This window comes from Mobula birostris, chromosome 22, assembly GCF_030028105.1.
Source record: "Mobula birostris isolate sMobBir1 chromosome 22, sMobBir1.hap1, whole genome shotgun sequence".
NCBI classification, from domain to species: domain Eukaryota; kingdom Metazoa; phylum Chordata; class Chondrichthyes; order Myliobatiformes; family Myliobatidae; genus Mobula; species Mobula birostris.
The window spans coordinates 52,239,956-52,264,079 of NC_092391.1; the positions used below are offsets into that span (position 1 = coordinate 52,239,956).

Genomic DNA, 24,124 nt, shown 5'->3' on the forward strand with positions numbered 1-24,124 from the left:
TTTTTCCAGTTTAGAACCTCAACTCTGAGTTAAAATCAGTGTGTTGGTTAATTCTGATCTATGTGGAGTGTGGATAACATTTTCCATGAATGCCCCGGAACAGAAACCGAAGAGAAGGTGTTGAACATTCCTGTGGGCAATTCCATCGTAGAGAATGGACGTTTTAAATCTATCTTGGCAGGAAACTGTACAGGTATAGGGATTGGATGCCATTAGTTTAAATGGTTCAGCACCCCATTGTGTGCATTAGGGTTGAATGCATTGAGCCTGTTTAGAGTCAGAAGCACCATAGCACAGAAACTGGTAAACTGTTCTGTTTCTTTGTTGAATTATTGAATGTTTTATAAATTAATGTTGAGATCTTTGCTGGAGACACTAACTAACTTTGGATAATGATTGCCCATGTTCTGCTGAGCTCTGCTTTGAACATGTCTGTGGGTGCTTCCAGGAACATCAATAGAATACTATTTAGTCTGTGGGTGAATGCACTGTGTGATCAAAGAATCTTGGTTAACCTTGCCCTCATCAACCTCAACTTTGAGGGTTGAAATATCTAATACCAGCGGGCATTTATTGAATGTGAGAGGGGGTAGGTTCAAAGGGGATCGGAGGGGAAGTTTTTTTTACTCAGAGTGGTGAATGCCTGGAATGTGCTCCCTGGTGAGGTGGTAGAGGCAAATACATTGCTAGCTTTTAAGAGGCATTTAGATAGGCATATGAATATGAGGACATTGTGTAGGTAAGAGGGATAAGTTTTGGGGGTTTTTGATTTACTGTTTAGCTAGTTTGGCACAACATTGTGTGCCGAAGGGCCTGTTCCTGCGCTGCACTGTTCTGTGTACTATGAAAACTTCTAGTGGGCAGTGCAGAAGTTTTATAGATCATTAGCTTTCTATCTTGTACGTTTACAAGAGGGCACAGCCTCAGAACAGTCTATCTCTATCTATTTAGAACAGAGATGAGGAGAAATTTCTTTAACCGGGGGTTAGTGAATCTGGAATTCATTGCCACATATGGCTGTGGCCAAGTCATTGGGTATATTTAAATTGAAGCTTGATAGATTCTTGATTAGTCAGGGCATCATCAAAAGTTGCAGAGAGAAGGCAGGAGGTTGGGGTTGAGGGGCATAATAAATCAGCCGTGGTGAAATGGTGGAACAGACTTGATGTGCTGAAAGGCCTAGTTCTGCTCTTGTATCTTATGGTCCTTAAAATGGAGGTTCGAAAACAAATAATCATATTGATTATTATAAACCTTGTATAGATTTGAAAAGTTTATTTTTACATGGAAAGACACTTGTTTTGATAGCTCTGTTTGTAAAATAGCTCAATTATTGCAGTGTGGTGAAGTAGAAAATAATAAGCCAAATGGGTGTGGTAAATTTGCATCAATAAGCTTTCATGCTAATAGAACCATGTTACTAGAAAACCAAAATTAAATGCACAATGCCAGGTTGGTCAGGCAGCATCTCCAGAGAGCGAATTAATGTCTCGTAGCTGTCAATGCATTAGAAATGTTGTTTTTAAAGCGGAGGTCTGAAATGCTAACTGATTTACTCTCCACAGATTCCCTCTCTGACCCCACGGTTTGCTTCTCGTATTCTCTAATTTTTGTTTGTCAACATTTCCAGCCTGAACACATTAAGAGCTGCTGTGCAATTTTCCTGAGCATAATCACGAAAATGGGTTATGTTGCTTCATTAACTTGGACCATAAGACATAGGAGCAGAATTAGGCCATTTGGCCCAACAAATCTGCTCCACCAGTTCATTATGGCTAATCCAGTTACCCTCTCAGCCCCAATCTCTTGCCTTTTCCCCGTATCCTTTCATGCCCTGAGTAATCAAGAATCTATCAACATCTGCCTTATATATACCCAATGACTCAGCCTCCTCAGCAGCCTATGGCAACGAATTCCACAGTTTTACCAGTCTCTGGCTAAAGAAGTTCCCCCTCATCTCCACTCTAAAAGGACGCTCCTCTATTCTGAGGCTGTGTCTTTTGGCCTCAGACTCCGCCACCTTAAGAAACATCCTCCCTGAATTCACTCTATCGAGGCCTTTCAACATTCGATAGGTTTCAGTGAGGTCACCTCTCATTCTTCTGAACTTAGCCCAAGAACTTCCTGATTACTGCACGTGTGTCATTCTGTCGCCACCCCAATGAATAGAATTGACCCCTTTGTTGCTAATCAGTACATTATTGCTACCTAAAAATTCAGACATAACGAAACATTTAGAAATTAATCTTACTTCCTTTATTTGCAGCTGACCTTAACAATGGTGTTGTGAAGAAGGAATCCTTGAGTAAAGAGGTAACTCGAATATGGGTCAATGAAGACATCAAAGTGCGGAGCTTTTCTCCCACACCAGTAAGTACATGTTATCCTGGAGCTTTACATTTCTCACCCTGTTGTCAATAGAAACCTGATCTTTTTGGGCATGTGCTATTGACAGTTCCTTTCAAGACCTACCTGCACTTGTACAGTAATTATGTGCTTAGTAGTCCAATATTGCTTGCGTCGAGATCCTTCCTCGGCCTAGCCAAATAACTAATAAATATCTGGTTAAGTTGATGCTGCTTCTCCATCTCCGAGCACCTCAGAAGCAGATTTGCCAGATTCGTCCAGATTTTAGCCACCCACTGAGTGGGAGAATGTCCGTCCTCAGAACCCAGCTCCACGGTAGCGAAGTGGTGAGCGTGACACTGTTACAGGCCAGGGCATCTGAGTGCGGAGTTCAGTACTGACGTCCTCTGTAAGGAGTTTGTACCTTCCTTCCAGTGTGCCCATGGGTTTCCTCCAGATTCTGGGTGCTCCAGTTTCCAAAGACGCACTGTTGTAAATTGTTCTGGTTTATTTTAGGTCAGGATTAAGTCGGTGGGTTACTGGTGAATTGGCTTGTTGGGTCAGAAGGGCCTGTTCGGTGCTGTATTGCTAGATAAAATAAATAAATAAACCCTTCCAAACCATTTGCCTGTGCACTCGAGTCTTAGGTACCTTACATGGTAAAAGCTCCGCCTGATCATGCAGCACGATAGTGTAGTGGCTAGCATAACACTCTGCAGCACCAGCAACCTGGGCTCAATTCCGTTTGCTGTCTGTGAGGAGTTCCTCCCCGTGGCCACGTGAGTTTTCTCCGGGTGCTCCAGTTTCCTCCCACAGTCTAAAGACCTACCGGTTGGTAAGTTAATTGGTCATTGCAAATTGTCCCATGATTAGTCTAGGATCAAATCGGGGGATTGCTGTGCAGTGTGGCTCGAAGGGCCTATTCCACGCTGTAGCTCATTAAATTATAATTTTGTATACCTATGTTGTACATCTTTAGCTACCCCCACTCCAAAGAAAGAAGATTAGGCCTATCCTCTAGGTCTATCCTCTAAACTGAAGAACTCTTGCCAAGGCAACATCCCGGTGAATCTCATCTACTCCCTTTCCAGTGCAATCTGTCCTTCCCAGAGCGTGGCAACCAGAACTGCATTCATCTGCCAAACTATAGAATCATTTTTCCATCAACGTAGTCTTCCACACAACCTTGCGCTCTCCATCATTCCCCTTCACCCCATTGCAGAAAGTTTCTTAGAATTTTTGATGGTGACTGTTATAATATGATGCTTACTAATAGAGAAAGGTCATGTACAAGTGGTATTGGACAGGACACTGGAGGAACTCGGCAGATCAAGCAGCATCTGTCTATGGAAATCAATAAACTGTGGACATATCGGGCAGAGACCACCATCAGGACTAGAAGGGAAGGGGGAGGAATCAGAATCAGATTGAATATCACTGGCATATGTCATAAAATTTGTCTCTGCAGCAGCAGTACAATGCAATATATAATAATAGAGAAAAACATTAATTACAATAAGTACATGTATGTTAAATAGCTAAATTAAATTAGTAGTGCAAAAAATAGAAATAAAAAAAGCAGTGAGGTAGTCTTCATGGGTTCAGTGTACATTCAGAAATCAGATGGCAGAGGGGAAGAAGCTGTTCCTGAATCACTGAGTGTGTGCCTTCATGCTGCTGTACCTCCTCCCTGATGGCATGCCCTGGGTAATGGGGGTCTTTAATGATGGGCACTGCCCTTTTGAGGCTTCACTCCTTGAAGATATCCTGGATGATGAGGAGGCTAGTGCCCGTGATAGAGCTGAGTCTATAACTCTCTGCAGCTTATTTCGATCCTGTGCAGTAACCCCACCACCTCCCATACCAGACAGTGATGCAGCTAGTTAGCATGCTCTCCAGAGTACATTTGTACAAATTCCATATTCTGTAAGATTTTCCATAATGGACATTCTTTATGGAACAGGTGTTCCTTAATAAATGCTTCTGGTATTTCCTTCCTCAAATTAAACTAGAATGTTAGATTTAAATCAAAACAGAGTATTTATTATTGAAGTTAAAACTCCCCCTTTTTTCTGGTATCAAATAAAAACTGTCTGTGACTTTTGTTAATCAATAATGCATGCCAATCTTTGTGAAAACTATTTGAAAGCTTCCTTTAGAAGTTATACGGTGTGGTTTATAGTAGATGATGAGTGAACAATGCAGGAGACTGCAAATCCAGAATCTGGAGCAGTGCTGGAGGAGCTCAATAGGTCGAGCAGCATCTGGTGGTCGTGGGGGTGGGGTGGTATGACCCATAAAGTTTCTCAACCTGAGATTCAACTGCACTCTCCTCCTCTCCATAAGTGCTTCTTCCTTCAACAGTTTGTTTAGAGTTCTACCTGTCTTTTGGCTAATAAAACTTAAGTTGCTTTTTTTTTCATTTTTTAATCCAAATTTCTGTTTTGTAATATTTGATAGAAATTGCCTCTGAAGGATGAAGAGGAAGCTGAAGAGGAGGACGATGAGGAATTGGGACATGCAGACACATATGCTGAATATATGCCAATGAAATGTAAGCTTTTTCTTCAAAGTCCCCAGCTTCTTTGTCTGCTTCTACATTTCCTTTCTGTTTTCATTTAGGAATTGGTCCTTTATGAAACAAATTCTTGTCCTTCTAGTTCAATGCTAATTCTATTGAGTTGCATTATGTGTACAAACAAATAATAAGAATTTAGAATCTAGGAATAAATTTACAATAAGTTTTCCATCACAGTGCACTTTCATGGCCACCTTTTATGACAGCTCTGATTTTTTTTTCCCTAACTTAAATACAATAGGAATGATGTAAATAAGTTTAAAAGAGTGCAGAGAAAATTTACAAAGATGTTGCAGAGACTGGAGGACCTGAGTAATAGGGAAAGGTTGAATAGGTTTATTCCCTAGAATGTAGAAGACTAGGGTCATCAAGGGAATGGTGGCGTAAGGAAAAGGTCTCTCGACAAAAAAGAAGGTAAACTGCCCCATAATCAAATTTAGACAAATACTTAATATTGCATAACTATATTAATAAAAGGGGCAAGGATGATGTCTAAGAACAAGGTTAAAAAGTCCGCTCCGAAGGCTGATAAACATAAAGAGACGCAGCAAGGCGACGGGCCTAGCTCCCCCACGGCAAGCCAGGACGGAGATAATGAGGGGGAATCGGTGACTCTGTCCTTGATTCTCGGAGAGATTCGCGAGTTCCGACAAGATAACAGCAAACAGCTGGAAGATATTAAAGGAGAAATAGTAAAAACTAACTCGTGGATAGATGAAGCCGAAGCGAGGATTGTTGGAATTGAAGAGAAGCTACAAAACGCAGAGGAGGTGATAGCAGAAATGCTGAAGCTGCAAGACCAGCTCCAGTGGAAACTAATAGATCAAGAAGGCCGCTCGAGAAGGGAAAATGTAAGGATTTACGGAGTTCCCGAAGAACTGAAGGTAAACCGGGATTGATGATTCCCTCCGTGGAGAAGCTACTTAGAGAGAACCTTGATATATCGGCCGCAAAAGACCTACAGATAGAAAGGGCTCACCGCGCGTTGGCACCACAGCCCCCGGCAGGCGCCCAGCCCAGATTGATTCTGGTCAGATTTCTCAGTTACAAAACGAAGGAAGAGGTGCTTAAAAGGGCATGGCAAAAGAAAGGTTTCATGTGGAACAACTGTAAAATCAGTTTAGACCACGACTACGCACCGGGGATTCTTGCCAGACGGAAGGAATATATGGAAACACGGAGAGTCCTGAGGGCAGACATCATCAAATTCCAGACCCTGTATCCAGCTCGGCTGAGAGTCTTTTACGACGAAGGGACAAAAACTTACGCTACGGTGGAGGAAGCAACGTTGGACCTGGCGGACCGGGGACTACCTATTAAAGTTATCACCCAACCGGAGTCGCTACTGGAGAGGATTCGGCAGAAGTCGTGGCAGTTAGTGGGGCGAGGATGCTCCACTCGAACCAGAGTGTCAAACTACAAGGAAAAGCTGCAAATATCCAGACGCGAATGTACAGAGAATACAGATTAATTAAGAGAAATGACTGAAAAGAGTAAATTGGGCTTAAAGATAAAATGAAAACTGGTAACTGAAAATAAACTAGGCGGAATAACTTGAATGATAGCAATATGGTCAAGACATAAATAGGAGAAAATTCTCTATGATTATTCAAACTGCTGAGGGCCCTCTAACACAGGGTGAAGATAGAGGTTATCCCTCTGAACTGAGGCGGGTCGGTGCTCAGGCCTTACTGTGGGAAGTTGGGAAAAGTTTTCAAATGTTACACGTTCAAAAATGTCTAGGGTGTGGTTATATGTCTTGGTTTACTGTTGAGAAGGGATTGCTTACTGTTTGGTTAGAAAAGGAGAGTTTTTTTTTCTACTAGAGAAAAATGCAAACTGATTTGGTAAAAATAATTTCCTATAATGTTAATGGGGTTTTGAATCCAATTAAAAGAAATAAGATCATGTCTAAATTGAAAAAGAGAGGGCACAAATAGCTTTCCTCCAGGAAACACATATGAGCCAATCTGAACATGGAAAATTAAAAAGAATGGGCTTTAAGCATGTATTTTATTCATCATATAAATTGAGTCACAAAAGAGGGGTAGCTACTTTAATATCAAGTACTCTTAATTATGAACATATTTCAGAGACTAGAGACAAAGAAGGACGGTTCGTAAAAATCACAGGAAGAATAGAAGGTACAGAAATAACATTGCTGAATGTTTATGCTCCTCCAGGTTGTGAATGGTCATTTTATAGACACATTTTTGACCTAATGGTCAGTTCTCAAGGGGTAGTAATTTGTGGAGGGGATTTTAATATTAGATTAAATCCTATATTAGATTCTTCAAGAATAGTTACTCAGAATAAACCTCTGACTCGGAAAGTGAATTCATTGATGGAGAAGTTGGGAATTATAGATGTCTGGAGGGAATTACACCCTACTAGTAAAGATTATACATATTACTCTTTCCCTCATTCAGCCTATTCAAGGATAGACTATTTCTTTATCTTTAATACAGATAGACTCAGGATAAAAAACTGTAATATTGCAACAATTGATCTGTCGGATCATAGCCCAGTCTCTATGTCTCTAATCCTGGAAAGGAAAATGAGGAAAACACTATGGAGGCTAAACTCACATATACTCAATAACCCGAAAGTAATGGAGAGATTAAGGGGAGAAATCAAAGAATATCTAGACCTTAATGACACGGGAGAAACATCACCAGTGATCTTATGGGATACATTGAAAGCTGTACCGAGAGGGAAAATTATTTCCATTACCACTCACATGAAAAAAATCAATGCACAAAAATTAGCAGACCTTCAAGGAAAATTAAAACAACTTCAAGTTGTAGATAGCAACAAAAGTAATTCAAATCGAAAACAGGAAATTAGGAAATTGCAAAGTGAAATTGACGATATTTATACATTGGAAACTCAAAGAAATTTTCTTTACCTGAGACAAAAAAATTATGAAGTAGGAGGTAAATCAGCTAGATTATTAGCATATAAATTACGAAAACAACAAGCAGACAATGCAATTCATAAAATAAAGAATCCAAAGACAAAGCTTGTGGAGAGTACGTTAGGGAAAATTCAAGAGAGTTTTGAAACATATTATCGAGAGCTGTACTCCCAACCCCGGGCCCCCAATGAGCCCTATATAGACAGTGTATTGAATTTTTTAGATCTACCTAAACTTACAGATTTACAAAATGAAAGTTTATTAGAACCAGTAACTGTCAAAGAACTGAACGTGGCCATCTCTAGGTTAAAGGCTGGAAAGTCCCCGGGTTCTGATGGGTTTACCTCAGAGTGGTACAAGTCCCTGAAGACACAGTTAGCCGACACCTTTAATTGGATCTTGCAGAGAGGAGAAACTCCACCTTCCTGGAGAGAAGCGATTATTTCAGTTATTCCTAAAGAGGGTAAAGATAAACTAGAATGTGGCAATTATCGGCCAATTAGTGTTCTTAATTTAGATTACAAACTATTTACATCTATATTAGCGCGCAGATTGGAAAAGCTTTTACCTGGCCTAATCCACTTAGACCAGACTGGATTTATTCAACAAAGACAAACACAGGACAACATAAGGAGAACTCTGCACATATTAGAACAGGTTAATAAGAACGAGACAGAGACAATGGTAGTAGGATTGGACGCTGAGAAAGCTTTTGATTCGGTTAGTTGGACATTCCTATACAGAGTGTTAGGAAGATTCGGCTTTCAAGAAAAGTTTATTAAAGTAATTCAGAGACAGCCCTACAGCCCGAATTAAGATAAATGGGGACCTCTCTGACTCCTTCAGCTTAGAGAGAGGCACTAGACAGGGATGCCCAATTTCTCCTCTCCTTTTTGCGCTATATATTGAACCACTTGCCCAACTAATAAGACAGAGCGAAATCGTAAAAGGTATCAAGGTGGCAGGGATTGAACAGAAAGTGGCGTTATTCGCAGATGATGTTTTGGTCTATCTGAGTGAACCAGAAAAATCACTTATAGGATTGTTTACACTGTTGGATGACTTTGGGAAAATATCAGGTTATAAAATAAATGTAAAGAAAACGCAGGTTATGTCCCTAAATTATACACCATCCAAAAAATTTCAGGATACATATGATCTTAAGTGGGAAGCTAAATCATTAAAATATTTTGGAATAACCCTGCCGAAGGATCTTTCAACACTGTCACAGGTAAATTATGGGCCATTAATCTCAGAGATAAAAGCAGATATGCATAGATGGAATCTTATCCCCTTTTTAAGTTTAAATTCAAGGATAAATACTATAAAAATGAATATTCTTCCTCGGTTATTGTATCTTTTCCGTACTTTACCAGTGGAGGTGGATGATAATCAATTCAGGGAATGGGACAAATGGATTTCCCGCTTCATTTGGCAAGGAAAGAAACCTAGAATTCGATATAACACCTTACAGTTAGGGAAGGAAGGAGGAGGTGTGGTTCTTCCTTGCCTGAGAAATTATTTTTATGCCTCACAGATAACCCCTCTGTTATATTGGTGTAATAGGGAATATAAGGCTAGATGGAAGGAATAGAATTTGGATTAGTTGACAGTTTTCCTCTTCAGGCCTCAATAGCTGACAAAGGATTGATGGCCCAGTTGGAAAAATTTAAAAACGCTTGGATAAATCTTACGTTAAAAGTATGGCAGAAGGTGGTTAATTCATGTGGAATTAATAACATGTTAAAACTCTTTAGATGGTGTGCATATGATACCGAATTCCTTCCCAACAGAGGAGATAAAAGATTTGAGCTATGGATAAAGAAAGGTCTTACAACCTACCTCTCATTTATAGATAAAAGAGTATTACAAAGTTTCCAAATCCTGCAGGACATACATGGCCTAGAACATAATGACTTTTTTAGGTACCTTCAAGTACGAAACTATGTTAACCAGAGTTGTAGATATACAGACCGACCAACAGTAGAATTAGAATTTTTCAAGATTCTGAATTCGGCTTGCAGTTCAATACCTAGTAAATCAGTTTCTCGATTATATAATGCACTCTCCCATGCTAAAAATGTAAATACACTGTATATTAAAGAGAAGTGGGAGAAAGAAGCGGGGTTGGTACTTTCAGAGGAGGCTTGGGGGAAAATCTGCAGCTTTCAATGGTCCTCGACTAATTCTTTGACTTGGAGAGAACATTGTTGGAAAAACATTATAAGATACTTCAAGACCTCATATCAGGAAAAATATAAAGATACAAATGTGATGTGTTGGAGAAGGTGCGGCTCCAAGGAGGCAAATCATTTTCCTATTTTTTGGGATTGCCCTAAATTAAGTCTATTTTGGGAAGGTATTCATAGAACATTAGTTAAGGTACTTAGGTCCCAGATACCTCTGAACTTTGAGACGCTCTATTTGGGGCATGTATTGTTTCTTGAACAGAAGTAAGATATAAAGTTGCTGCAGGCCCTCTTAGCGGCAAGTAAGAGATCAATCACTAGAAAATGGCTAAATCCAACACCACCTACATTAGAAGATTGGTACGAAATTATCTTGGAAATATTTAAAATGGAAAAGTTGACTTACTCCCTGAGAACTCAAAAAGAAAAACTTTTATCAAATCTGGAATAAATGGATTGAATATATAACCCCAATGCGAGCAGACTTTAGATGACTCTCCTAATGATTTATACTGCTCTTCTCATCAACACAGTAATATTGCTAACGTAAGCACCCCTAGTCTAAATGTTTGTTTTTTTTTTGTTTTCTTTTGGAAAATAGAGAATTAACACAAGTAAAGGGAAAGATTTGGGAAAGGGATAAAAAAATGAAAAAATTAAGTAAATAAGTACATAGGGATTGGATAATTATGTCTGCGGGCAGGAGCAAGCGTGAACAAATTAGGATATAAACACCTACAATGGTTGATACATAGGCTTATATACAACATTTTGGACCAGTGGAAATGGTCCAGAAGGGTTATATGGAAACTATTATTACCATTTTTCTTAACAACTAATTCCATTACTTAGCCTAATAGGTTAGATTTACCACAGTACATAATTATCTATTTAAATGTTTATTTTACTTTTATATCATTTCAATGTGTACTTAAGAATGTATAAATAATTGTAGTTTTATACATATAAAAAAATGGAAAAGGTTATATGTGTGAAAAAAGTACATGATAGTTGTGAATTCCTTATCCAAATAAAAATAAAATTAAAAAAAAAGAATGTAGAAGACTGAGGGGAGATTTGATGGAAGTTTTCAAAATTATGGATAGGATAAAAGCAAGCAGGCCTTTTCCACTCTGGTTGGGTGAAACTACAACTAGATTTCATGAATTGAGGATAAAAGGTGAAATGTTTAAGGGGACCATGAGAGGGGAAACCTTCATTCAGAGAATGGTGAGAGTGTAGAAAGAGATGCCAGCACAAATGGTGGATGCAATTTTGATTTCAATGTTAAGCGAGGTTTCGAAAGGTACATGGATGGCAGGGTTATGGAGGGCTATGGTTCGGGTGCAGGTCGATGGGAGTAGTAGTTTAGATGGTTTGGCAGGGACTGGGTGGATGGAAGGGCCTGTTTCTGTTCTGTACTTTTCCATGACACAATGACAAGTACAAAGCACCTGTGTGCTCTGGTCCTACAGATTGTGTTCTGAAGTAAGCAAACTTTGTAAATTGTCCATGACACAAAGTTACAAACTATAATGTCCTCAGTTGCTGATTAAGACCATAACATGTAGGAGCAGAACTAGGCCATTTGGCTCATTGAGCCTTCACCATTTCATCATGACTGATCCAATTTCCCTGTCAGCCCCAATCTCCTGCCTTCTCCTTGTATCCCTTCATGCCCTGACCAATCAAGAATCTTATCAACTTCTGCCTTAAATATACATAAAGGCTTGTCCTCCACAGCTGCCTGTGTTAACGAATTCCACAGATTTACCTCTCGCTGGCTAAAGTAATTCTTCATCTCCATTCTAAAAGGATGCCCCTCTATTCTGAGGCTGTGTCCTGTGGTTTTTTGACTCCCCCACCATTGGAAGCATCCACTGCTCATCCACTCTATCAAGGTCTTTCACCATTTTATAGGTTTCAATGAGGTCACCCCTCATTCTTCTGAACTCCAGTGAATACAGGCCCAGAACCATCAAACACGCTGCCTTTTACGATGTATGTCAGTGATTTGGACAATGGGATTAATGGATTTGTGGCTAAATTTGCTGATGATACAAAGATAGGTGGAGGAGTGGGTAGTGTTGAGGACACAGAGAGTCTGCAGAGAGACTTAGATAGTTTAGGGGAATGGGCAAAGAAATGGCAAATGAAATACAATGTTGGAAAGTGAATGGTCATTTGAATTGGTGTAAGAAATAAACGGGCAGACTATTATTTAGATGGGGAGAGAATTCAAAATGCAGAGGTGCAAAGGGACTTGGGAGTCTTTGTGTAGGATACCCTAAAGGTTAACTTCCAGGTTCACTTGGTGGTGAAGAAGGCAAATGCAATGTTGGCATTTGTTTCTAGAGGTATAGAATATAAGGGCAGGGATGTGATGTTGAGGCTCTATAAGGCAATCGTGAGACCACACTTGGAGTATTGCGTGCAGTTTTGGGCTCCTTATTTTAGAAAGAATATACTGACTTTGGAAAGGGTTCAGAGAAGATTCACCAGAATGATTCCAGGAATGAAAGAGTTACCATATGAGAAATGTCTGGCAGCTCTTGGGCTGTATTCCTTGGAGTTCAGGAGAATGAGGGGGGATCTCATAGAAACATTCTGAATGTTAAGAGGCCTGAACAGATTAGATATGGCAAAGTTATTTCCCATGGTAGGGGATTCCAGGACAAGAGGGCACGACTTCAAGATTGAAGGACGTCCATTTAGAACAGAGATGCAGAGAAATTACTTTAGTCAGAGGGTGGTAAATCTGTGGAATTTGTTGCCATGAGCAGTTGTGGAGGCCAAGTCATTGGGTGCATTTAAGGCAGAGATAGATTGGTTCTTGATTAGCCAGGGCATCAAAGGGTATGGGGAGAAGGCAGGGGAGTGGGGATAACTGGAAGAATTGGATCAGCCCATGATTGAATGGTGGAGCAGACTCAATGGGCCAAATGGCCTATCTCTACTATATTTTGTGGTCTTATGGGCTAAACGCTCTTCTTATGACAGTCCATTTAATTCTGGAATTATGTTCATGAAACTCATTTGAACCCTCTCCGGTTTCTAAGATAAGGGGCCCAAAACTGCTCACAATACTCCAAGTGAGGCCTCACGTTTTTTTTTAATAAAGTCTCATCATTACATCCTTGCTTTTATATTCCAATCCTCTTGAAATGAATGCTAACATTGCATTTGCCCTCCTCACTACAGATTCAACCTGCAAGTTAACCTTCGTGGAATCCTGCACAAGGACTCCCAAGTCCCTTGGCACCTCTTTTTTTCTGTACTTTCTCTCCATTTAGAAAATAGTTAATCCTCTCAGTTCTACCAGAATACATGACCATACACTTCCCAATATTGTATTCAGTCTGTCTAAGTCCTTCTGTAGCCTCTCCACTTCCTCAAAACTACCTACCCCTCCAGCTATCTCATCTTGTCTGTAAACTTTGCAACAAAACCATTGATTCCGTCATCAAACTCATTGACCTATAATGTAAAAAGAATCGGTCCCAACACAGACACCTGTGGAACACCACTCGTCACCAGCAGCTAACCAGAAAATGTTCCCTTTATTCCCACTCTTTGCCTCCTGCCAATCAGCCACTGCTTTATCCATGTTAGAATCTTTCCTGTAATATCATGGGCTTGTAGCTTGTTAAGCAGCCTCATGTGTGGCACCTTGTCAAAAGCTTTCTGAAAATCCAAGTTCATGTCAACAGGTTATAGAACATAGAAATCTACAGCACATTACAGACCTTTCAGCCTGCGATGTTTCAAAGGTGTATTTAATGTCAGAGAAATGTATACAATATACATCCTGAAATGCTTTTTTACTTCGCAACCATCCACGTAAACAGAGGAGTGCCCCCAAAGAATGAATGACAGTCAAATGTTAGAACCCCAAAGTCTCCCCCTCCCCGCTTCCCTCCATCCCGTGTATAAGCTACAGCAAGCAACAATCCTCCTCCCTCCACCAGCAAGAAAAAAATATTGGCACCTGCCATCGAGCACTCAAGCGTGCAAAGCGACAGCAAAGACACAGACTTGCAGTACTTCAAAGACTGTTCACCCGGTATTCGACATACCACAGACTCTCTCCCTAATAAGGGAGAAAGAGGTGTCTCCGTTTCACTTTGAGAGGGGAAACATAATAAACAACTCACTAGCTTATGATTAAAGTCCGCTGCATCGCTTTTTCTGAGCTCTGTACCCAAAGATCTCGGGTCCCTAGGCAACAGCCTTAAATCTTCCATTTCCCATGACACACTGATCCCCCCACCCCGTCTCCAGAGCCACAAAATCTCAAACCTCCGAAGGCAAGCAAAGCTCTTAGGCTGCGCCCTTGGCATGTCAAATAATGGCCAGTTGTGAAACCCTGTTCCCAAAAAGAACTGTAGTCAGCATGTAACTCCAGATCAGGGTCTTCAAAAGAACAATGTTGTGTCAACCATGTAGTCTACTCTAGAAACTGCCTAGAATTTCCCTAGCGCATAGCCCTCCATCTTTCTAAGCTCCATGTACCTATCTAAGAGGCTCTTAAAAGACCCTATTATATCCGCTTCTACCACCACCACCGGCAATGCAATCCATGCACCCACCACTCTCTGTGTGGAAAAACTTACTCCTGACATCCCTTCGGTACTTATTTCCAAGCATCTTAAAAATATGCCCCCTTATGTTAGCCATTTCAGGCCTGGGAAAAAGCATCTGGCTATCCCCCCCATCAAAGCCTCTCACCATCTTATACACCTCTATCAGGTCACCTCTACTCAGGCAACATCTTTGAAAATCTCCTCTGCACTCTCTCGATAGTATCCACATCCTTCCTGTGGTGTGGTGACCAGAATTGAACACAGTACTCTAAGTGGGGTCTGACCAAGGTGTTATATAGCTGTAACATTACCTCACGGCTCTTGAACTCAATCCCACGGTTGATGAAAGCCAACACACCATATGCTTTCTTAACAACACTTTCAACCTGTGCAGTACCTTTGAGTGTCCTACAGACATGGACCCCAAGATCGCTCTGACCCTCCAAGAGTCTTACCATTAATATTATATTCTGTCTTAAGATTTGACCTACCAGAATGAACCACTTCACACTTATTTGGGTTGAAGTCCATCTGCCGCTTAGCACAGTTCTCCTTTGTCTATCCTGCTTGGTATTTTCTCAACGAATTCCTACAGATTGTCAGGCAAGATTTTGCCTTGAGGGACCCATGCTGACAATGGCCTGCTTTATCATGTGCCCTTAAGTATCCTGAGACCACATCCTGAACAATGGACTCCAACATCTTCCCAGCTACTGAGGTCAAACTAACTGGCCCATAGTTTCCCATCTTTTGTCTCTCTCCTGACTTGAATAGTGGTGTGACATTTGCAGTCTTCCAGAAGTATTCCAGAATCTAGTGCTTCTTGAAATATCATTATTAATGCCCCCATGATCTCTTCATCTTCTTCTTTCAGAACCCTGGGGCGTACACCATCTGGTCCAGGTGACTTTATCTGTCTTTTGACCTTTCAGTTTCCTAAGAACCTTCTCTCTAGTTATGGTAACTTTATACACCTCATAACCTCTGACACCTGGAGCTTCCACCATATTGCTAGTGTCTTCCACAATGAAGTCTGACACAAAATACTTATTCAGTTCGTCCAACATTTTGTTGTCACCCATGACTCCCTCTCCAGCATTGTGTTCCAGTCTGATATCCACTCTCGCCTCTCTTTTACTCTTCGTGTATCTGAAGATCTTGGTATCTTCCTTAATGTTATTGGCTAGCTTACTTTAGTATTTCATCTTTACCTTTATGGCTTTTTTGTTGCCTTCTGTGGGTTTTTAAAAGCTTCCCAATCCTCTAACTTCCCATTAATTTTTGCTCTATTACAGTATATGCCCCTCCCTTTGGCTTTTATGTTGCCTTTGACTTCTCATCACCCGCAGTTGTGTCATTCTGCCTTTAGAATGCTCTTCCTCTTTGGGATGCAGATATCCTGCTCCCAGAAATTCCGGCCGTTGGTGCTCCGCCGTCATCCCTGCCAATGTTCTTTTCCAATCAATTCTGGCTAACTCCTCTCTCATGCCTCTATAATTCCCTTTACTCCACTGTAATACTAATACATCCTATTTTAGCTTCTTTTCAAATTTCAGCATGAATTCGATCATATTTTGATCATTTCCCCTAAGGGTTCCTTTACCTTAAGCTCTCTAATCAATTTTACACAACACCTAATCCAGAATAGCTGATCCCATCATGGGCTCAACCACGAGCTGCTCTAAAAAGCCGTCTTGTCGGCACTCCACCAACTCCGCCCCCTGAATCTAGCACCAACCTGATTTTCCCAATCTACTTGCATATTGAAGTCCCCCATGACTATTGTAACGTTGCCTTTTGGCATGCATTTTCTATCTCCCATTGTAATTTCTAGGCCACATCCTTACTACCGTTTGGGGGTCTATACAACTCCCATGAGGGTAAATTTACCCCCTTGCAGTTACTTAGCTCTATATACAATGATGCAACTCCTTACAACCCTATTTTGCCTCTTTCTAATGATTTGATTTCATTTTTTAACCAACAGAACAATGCCGCCCCACTGTCTTCCTGCCTGTCCTTTTGATACAGTGTGTATCCTTGGACATCAAACTCCCAGCTATAATCTTCTTTCAGCCATGATTCAGTAATGCCTACAGCATCATACCTACCAATTTGCAATTATGCTGCAAGTTCATCTACCTTATTCTGTATACTGCGTGCATTCAAATATAACACCTACGGTTCTTTATTCAGACTTTCCAATTTTGTCCAACTTTTACGTCACAGCTCGTCCTGTTGACTGCAATTTTGCCCTATCAGCAGCTTCTCTTCACCACACATTGCCTCTGTTTGTAAACCAGCTACCTCATCTTCAGAACTATTTTCCACCTTTCCTATGATATTTCTTACATTGAAATATATGCAGCTGAGCACACTAGGCGCAACAAGTTCAACCTTTTGAATCCTAACTTTGAGGTCTTACCATCATCTGCCTCCACAACCTCTCCATTAATCCATTTTAATTTCTGGTAGGTTGCAAGAGATTCATCTTTTGTATTGAGAATTTTTCTGCCAATTGCCTAGTAGAGAGCACTTCAGTGGTTTAAAAAAAAAAGAGTTCCCTTCATTTAAATCTTGCAGTGTTCCTCACGTTGGGATCATGGTCCACTCTGGTGGCAGATAGCAGAATCAGGTTTAATATCATCGGCATATGTTGTGAAATTTTTATATAAGTAGTGTAAAAAGGGAGAAAAAATATTAAGGTAGTGTTTATGGGTTCATTGTCCATCAGCAAATTGATGGTGGAAGGAAAGAATCTGTTCCTGAATCGTTGCATGTGTGTCTTCAGGCTCCTGTACCTTACCTCTAATGGTAGCAAGAAGGGGGCATGTCCTGGGTGTTAGGGTTCCTCGATGAAGGATGCTACCTTTTTGATGCCTCACCTTTTGAAGATGTCCTCAGACTAATGCCCATGATGGAGTTGGATGAGTTTACAACTTTCTGCAGCTCTTTCCAATCCTGTGCAAGGTCCCCTCTGTACCAGCTCTTCACATTATGAGCATTGTGACATTGAAGGGGGCCATTTTTCTCATTAAGTCCTATTAGCTTTTTGTACTTAAACATTTCATCCTGTTATCCTGCAAATTACTCTCCCTGGTGCTCATTCAATTCCTTTCTGAAACCCCTGAGCTTTGTTCACACCATTTCTGTGAAAGAACTGAATTGGATAGTCTGTATTCACCTGAATTCAGAAGAGTGCGAGATGATTTCATTGTGGCAGACTAGATTCTGACGGATTGAGAAGATAGATGTTCAAAGAAAATTTATTATCGAAGTATTTATTTGTCTATCTATCAATCTATCCAACTAACCCTAACCCTCCTGCAATAGGCCTTTCTGGCCCTTTGAGCCACGCCAGCCGGCAATCCCCTGACTTAGCCCTAACCTAAATACGGGACAATTGACAATGATCAATTAACCTCCCGACTGGTATGACTTTGGACTATAGGACGAAACCAGAGTACCAGGAGTCACAGGGAGAACATACAGACAGCAGCAGGAATTGGTCCCAGATCACTGGTACTGTAAAGCAATGTGCTACCCCATATATGTCACCATTTTCAACCCTGATGTAGTGATCACTTGAAAACAAGCCACAACTGCTGAAAGACTGAGAAGGGTAGTTGACACTGTATGACTCACTTCCAAATACTGAGCTCCAAGTCACTACTTCATTATGAAACCAGCAAAGGCTAAAATAGCAATATAATGTAAAAAATGGTCAACAAAAAAAATCTCCCCCCCCCCTTCAATTAGATTAAACTGAGCAAAGCATGAATACATAACTATATTCATTTGCTTCTGCCACCCCCACCCCCAATTCATGTGACAAATTATCCATAATAAACTCACAACACAAAATACAGTACAATCAGACAGAAAATAGGTACGTGGCTCCTATACCTGAGATTCATTTTCTTGCGGAGATTCACAGTAAATACAAGAAATACAATAAAATCAGTGAAAGACTGCGCCCAAAAAGACGTGATGTGCAAATACAAAAGAAAGAGGAAAAAAAGGAATGATAATCAGAATAAATATAGAGAATGTGAGATGAAGAGCCCTTCATCTTACCGGGACGGCCTGCAGATAACGAACACTGTGCTGAACCGAATAAGCCTGGTGTCTTTCAATTTTGTGTTTTCGGTCATGGGGTGAGTGAAGTTGAGGCAGTTTCCTCAATGTCGACAGTGATGAAGCATCAAGGTATGATGGTTAATTGTTCAGAACTGAGATAAGAAATTTGTTCATCCACATTGTTGTAAGTTTAAGGATGTGATCATTAAGCTTTTGAATTCTGTCAGCATCAGGTGGGGAGATAGAATTACTGCATGGACCTTTACAGGTGGAAGCACCAGGAACTAATCTCAACTGTTTCTTGGGTTCATGTATTTTGTGTCTGTAAAAATTAACTTTCTGAAATCTACTAGATCTGGATTATCATGGTTACTAAAGCAGAGTTCAATACATTATGTCTACCAGTAAATGTTTTGTGTAATTCTGTTCACAGTGAAAGTTGGATTGCGCCATCCCGACCCAGTGGTGGAGACCAGTTCCTTATCCAGTGTGACACCTCCTGAAGTTTGGTATCGATTGACTGTACCAGAGGAGACCGTTGACAGTGGGTGGCTATCTGCTCTGCAGCTGGAAGCAATCACCTACGCTGCTCAGGTACTGAGTTTTTTTAAAGCTACTTGGGAAGACATTCAGACCCTTTGCTCATATCTTTCATGGTGCATAGCTGTTACTAGATCAGGTACATTCTTTGTTACTTTGATCCACAGCAACATGAAACATTCCTCCCCAATGGGGATCGTGCCGCCTTCCTGATAGGGGACGGGGCTGGTGTGGGTAAAGGACGAACCATTGCTGGCATCATCTTTGAAAACTACCTTCTCGGTAGAAAAAGATCACTATGGTAAGTGGAAATTGAATATTAACCCAAATAATCGAATGGATATTTAATGTCATTGGCTTCCGCTAACATTCTCTGCTTAATTCCAGGTTTAGTGTATCCAATGATTTGAAGTATGATGCTGAAAGGGATCTGAGAGATATTGGAGCAAAGAATATCCAGGTCCATGCACTGAATAAGGTACAGTAATGAACTTTTCTTATTTCTGAGCAGGTATCTTTTTGTTGGATGCAAGCCAGTCCGTTTTTGTATCAGAATCAGGTTTAATATCACTTTCATATACAGTGAAATGTGTTGTCTTGTGGCAGCAGTACAGTGCAATACATAATAAGAGGAAAAGAGAAAAGCTGAAGTACTGTGTGTGTGTGTCTATCTATGTGTGTGAAGAAGCTGTTCCTGAATCATTGAATGCCTCTCTCCAGGCTTGATGAGAAGAGGGCATGTCCTGGCTGATAGTAGAGATATTTAAAACATCCTTAGCTACAGCAGTGGTGCTAGAGGACTGAAAGATAGCCAGTGTTCCACTGTTTAAAAAGGCTCTAAACAGAAACCAGAAAATTATAGGCTGGTGAGTCTGACATCAGTTGTGGGAAAGTTGTTAGAAGGAATTCTAGCGGACCTGAGACATAAGTATTTGGATAGTTCTGGACAGATTAAGGATTATCAGTATGGCTTCGCACATGGTAGGTCATGTCTAACCAATCTTATAGAGATTATCCACTAATGTTACCTGGAAAGTGGATGAAGACAAGGCAGTGGATGTTGTCTACATGGACATTTGACAAGGGCCCACATGGGAGGCTGGTCATGAAGGTTCAGTCGCTCAGCATTCAGGGTGAGGTCGTAAATTGGATTATGCATTTGGCTTTGTGGAAGAATCCGTAAGATCATTAGATATAGGAGCAGTCTTGGGCCATTTGGCCCATCGAGTCTGCTCCGCTGTTTTTCATGGCTGATCCAATTTTCCTCTCAGCCCCAATCTCCTGCCTTCTCCTCGTATCCTTTCATGTCCTGACAAATCAAGAATCTATCAACCTCCGCCTTAAATATACATAAAGGTTTGACCTCTAAGCTGCCTGTGGCAAAGAATTCCGCAGATTCACCATTCTCTGGCTAAAGAAATTCCTCCTCATCTCCGTTCTAAAAGGACCGCCCTCTGTTCTGAGGCTGTGTCCTTTGGTCCTAGACTCTCCCGCCACAGGAAACATCCTCTCCACATCCACTCTATCAAGCCCTTTCACCATTAGATTGTTTTCAATGACATCACCTCTCATTCTTTTGAATTCTAGTGAATATGGGCCAAGAGCCATCAAATGCTCTTCATATCACAAACCATTCAATCTTGGAATCATTTTCATGAACCTGCTTTGAACCCTCTCCAGTTTTAGCACAGGGTGGTAAAGGCGACTGACTAGTGGTGTGCCCAGGGATTGGTTCTGGTTGATACTGTTGTTAACTGGATCAGCAAATTTGTGGATGACATCGAGATTGGAGTTGTAGTGGAAAGTTGTCATTGCTTGCAGAAGGATATGCATCAGCTAGAAAAATGGACTATGGGCTGAAAAATGGCAGATGGAATTTAATGCAGATGAGTGCAAGGTTTTGCACTTCAGTAGGACCAACCAGGGTGGGTCTTACACAGTGAATGGTAAGGCACTGAGCTCTGTGGTAGAACCGAGGGGTCCATAATTTGTTTCAACTGGCATCACAGATAGATTAGGGTTGTAAAGAAAGCTTTTGATGCATTGGCCTTCACAAAACAATGTATTGAGTAGAGAAGATGGGATGTTGTGTTGAAGTTGTATAAGACATTTGTGAGGCCTAATTTGGAATATTGGTCAGGCAATTGAATACAGAACCAGGGAGTTGTGCTCCAACTTTAGAAAAACCTCAGTTGCATTCTGTGTGCAGTTCTGGTCAGCATTCTACAGGAAGGATGTGGTTCTTTGTTCTTTGTTAACTTTGCAAACCTAAATAGTAACAACTGTGGGTTTTGGAGTCATCCCATCTGAATCCAGTCAGTGTTTGAAATCACAGTTTTTGAACATCAGAGAGGATCATTATTAGCCAGCAGGAACCCTTGCGATCTTTTTCATTTAGCGAGCCTGGGAAGCTGAGACCAGCTGTTAGATTAGTTGGTCTGTTCAAGGCCTAGAATCAACCCCTTGTTCTTGCAGCGCTCATGAATCGTTTCCAAACACACTTTGTTTGTGTACATGATAGTCTGATGTGTTTGTGATGTTGCTGTGGCTGAACGGTATCCAAACGCTCAGTTTGAATAGACAGTGGTCTGATGTGCCTGTGATGTTGCTGTGGCTGAACAGTATCCAAACACTCAGTTTGAATAGACAGTGGTCTGATGTGCCTGTGATGTTGCTGTGACAGAACAGTTTCCAAACACACTGTTTGAGTAGATGATGGTCTGATGTACCTGTGATTTTGCTGTTTCTGAACCATATCCAAACACACTCTGAGTAGACGATGGTATGTGCCAGTGATGCAGAATGATTTAAAAAGAAGAAAATTTGTGTTTTGGAATGACCAAGTCAGAATCCAGACCTTAACCCAATTGAAGTGCTGTGGCATGAACTGAAGACGGCTGTTCATGCAAGGTATCCCAGAAATATTGATGATCTGAAATAGTTTTGAATGGAGGAGTGGTCTAAAATTCTTCCTCACCCTTGTGCAAGTCTGATCAGCAGCTACAGGAAACATTTGGTGGAGGTTATTTCTGCTAAAGGATGTCTACCAGTTACTGAATATAAGGGTTCACATAATTTTTCCAGCCTGGACTGTGAATGATTGAACAATGTATTCAATAAAGACATGAAAAGTACAATTGTTTGTGTGTTTTTAGTTTAGACAGATTGTGTTTGTCTGTTATTAAGATAAAGATCAGACCACATTTTATGAGTAATTAATGCAGGAAGCCAGGTAATTGCAAAGGGTTCACAAGCTTTCTTTTTGTAATTGTATATATAGCTAAGGTGCCTAAGACATTTGCTCAGTACTGTAATAATTTTATGTATTGCACTGTACTACCACAAAAATAAAAAATTTCATGATATATGTGAGTGATGCTAAACCTGATTCTGATATGGGTCTCTATTGCAGACGAGAGTGGGAAGGGAAAGGGAGACAGGATGGAGCGGAGAGCACCAAGAGGCATTCCGTAATGTTAAATAAAACAATTGTTTGGAATCAAATGACATCGCCTGGTGACTCAGGACTGGGTGTGTCTGCACCTGTGCCACCTCATCACCCCTGGCATTCCTTTGCCACCTGCTCCACACCCCTCCCGTGGTGCTCCATCATCACCATTCCCAACATCATTTGCTCCTGCCAGATTTATAAGCTTGCTCTATGCTCCACATTGACAAATACAGTACTGTGCAGAAGTCTTAGGCATCCCAGCTATACATGCCTGAAACATTTGCATGGTACTGACTCTCGAATCGCTGATGGAATGGAAGCTGGTGCCACAAAGGGCCCTTTTTATGGTAGGCGAGGAAATTAGACTAGAAACAGATCTTGTAAAGACACTGCACAGAAGAAGGCAATGGCAAACAACTTCTGTAGAAATATTTACCAAGAACAATCATGATCATTGAAAGACCATGATCGCCCACACCATACAACATGGCACAGAATGATAATGATGATGAGTTAAAGTTGGTTTTGAATGCGCTGGCAACACATGTTAAACTTGCTGGTGAACGCAGCAGGCCAGGCAGCATCTCTAGGAAGAGGTACAGTCGACGTTTCGGGCTGAGACCCTTCGCCAGGACTCTAGTCCTGATGAAGGGTCTCAGCCCAAAACGTCGACTGTACCTCTTCCTAGAGATGCTGCCTGGCCTGCTGCGTTCACCAGCAAATTTAACGTGTGTTGCTTGAATTTCCAGCATCTGCAGAATTCCTTGTGTTTGAATGCTCTGAGTTGATTTGATCGGAGACATTTCTCTCGCCATTATTTGAATGAATTATGCATTGACCTTGGTGCTTGTATAACATGTTCATGTTTGTAGCCCTTCACACTACTTGGGTCTTGGTAACCAGTTCTGGAAATGTGTAGGTTAATAATGTCACCATAGTCAGCGGAAGGCTACAGTGAGAGTTTTTGATCATAATCACTTTTCAAATGTTAACAATATGGCTTATTGTTTTACAGTTCAAATATGGAAAAATATCTTCCAAACAAAATGGAAGTGTGAAGAAAGGCGTCATTTTTGCAACCTACTCTTCACTAATTGGTGAAAGTCAATCAGGTGGAAAGTATAAAACCAGGTTAAAGCAGCTCTTGCACTGGTGTGGGGAAGACTTCGATGGAGTGGTATCCTTTTTTGTTAGTACAGAAATAGAAGTATTAATGTAGCAGGTTCCGTTTCTATGGTTCCATTTAATATCGGAGAATGTATACTGTACACAACCTGAAATTCTTACTCTTTGCAGACATCCATGAAACAGAAGAAAAGCCCCAAAGAGTGAATGACAGAAAACTTTAGAACCCCAAAGCCCCCTCCCTCTCCCATGCACAAGCAGAAGCAAAGTATCAACCCTCCCCTGCCCTTCCCCCCACTTATTCCAAAGAATCGT

General features: G+C 40.9%; 1 protein-coding gene across 1 annotated transcript in view; it reads left to right on the forward strand.

Moving 5' to 3' along the window:
- The window catches only part of sbno1 (strawberry notch homolog 1 (Drosophila)), a 145,292-nt gene that overhangs the window by 52,211 nt on the left and 68,957 nt on the right, over positions 1-24,124 (forward strand). The window contains exons 4-9 of the mRNA XM_072240752.1: positions 2,267-2,370; positions 4,807-4,900; positions 19,127-19,287; positions 19,401-19,534; positions 19,621-19,711; positions 23,700-23,861. Of these exons, the coding sequence (XP_072096853.1) occupies positions 2,267-2,370; positions 4,807-4,900; positions 19,127-19,287; positions 19,401-19,534; positions 19,621-19,711; positions 23,700-23,861 (746 nt within the window). The remainder of the gene's footprint in view (positions 1-2,266; positions 2,371-4,806; positions 4,901-19,126; positions 19,288-19,400; positions 19,535-19,620; positions 19,712-23,699; positions 23,862-24,124) is intronic.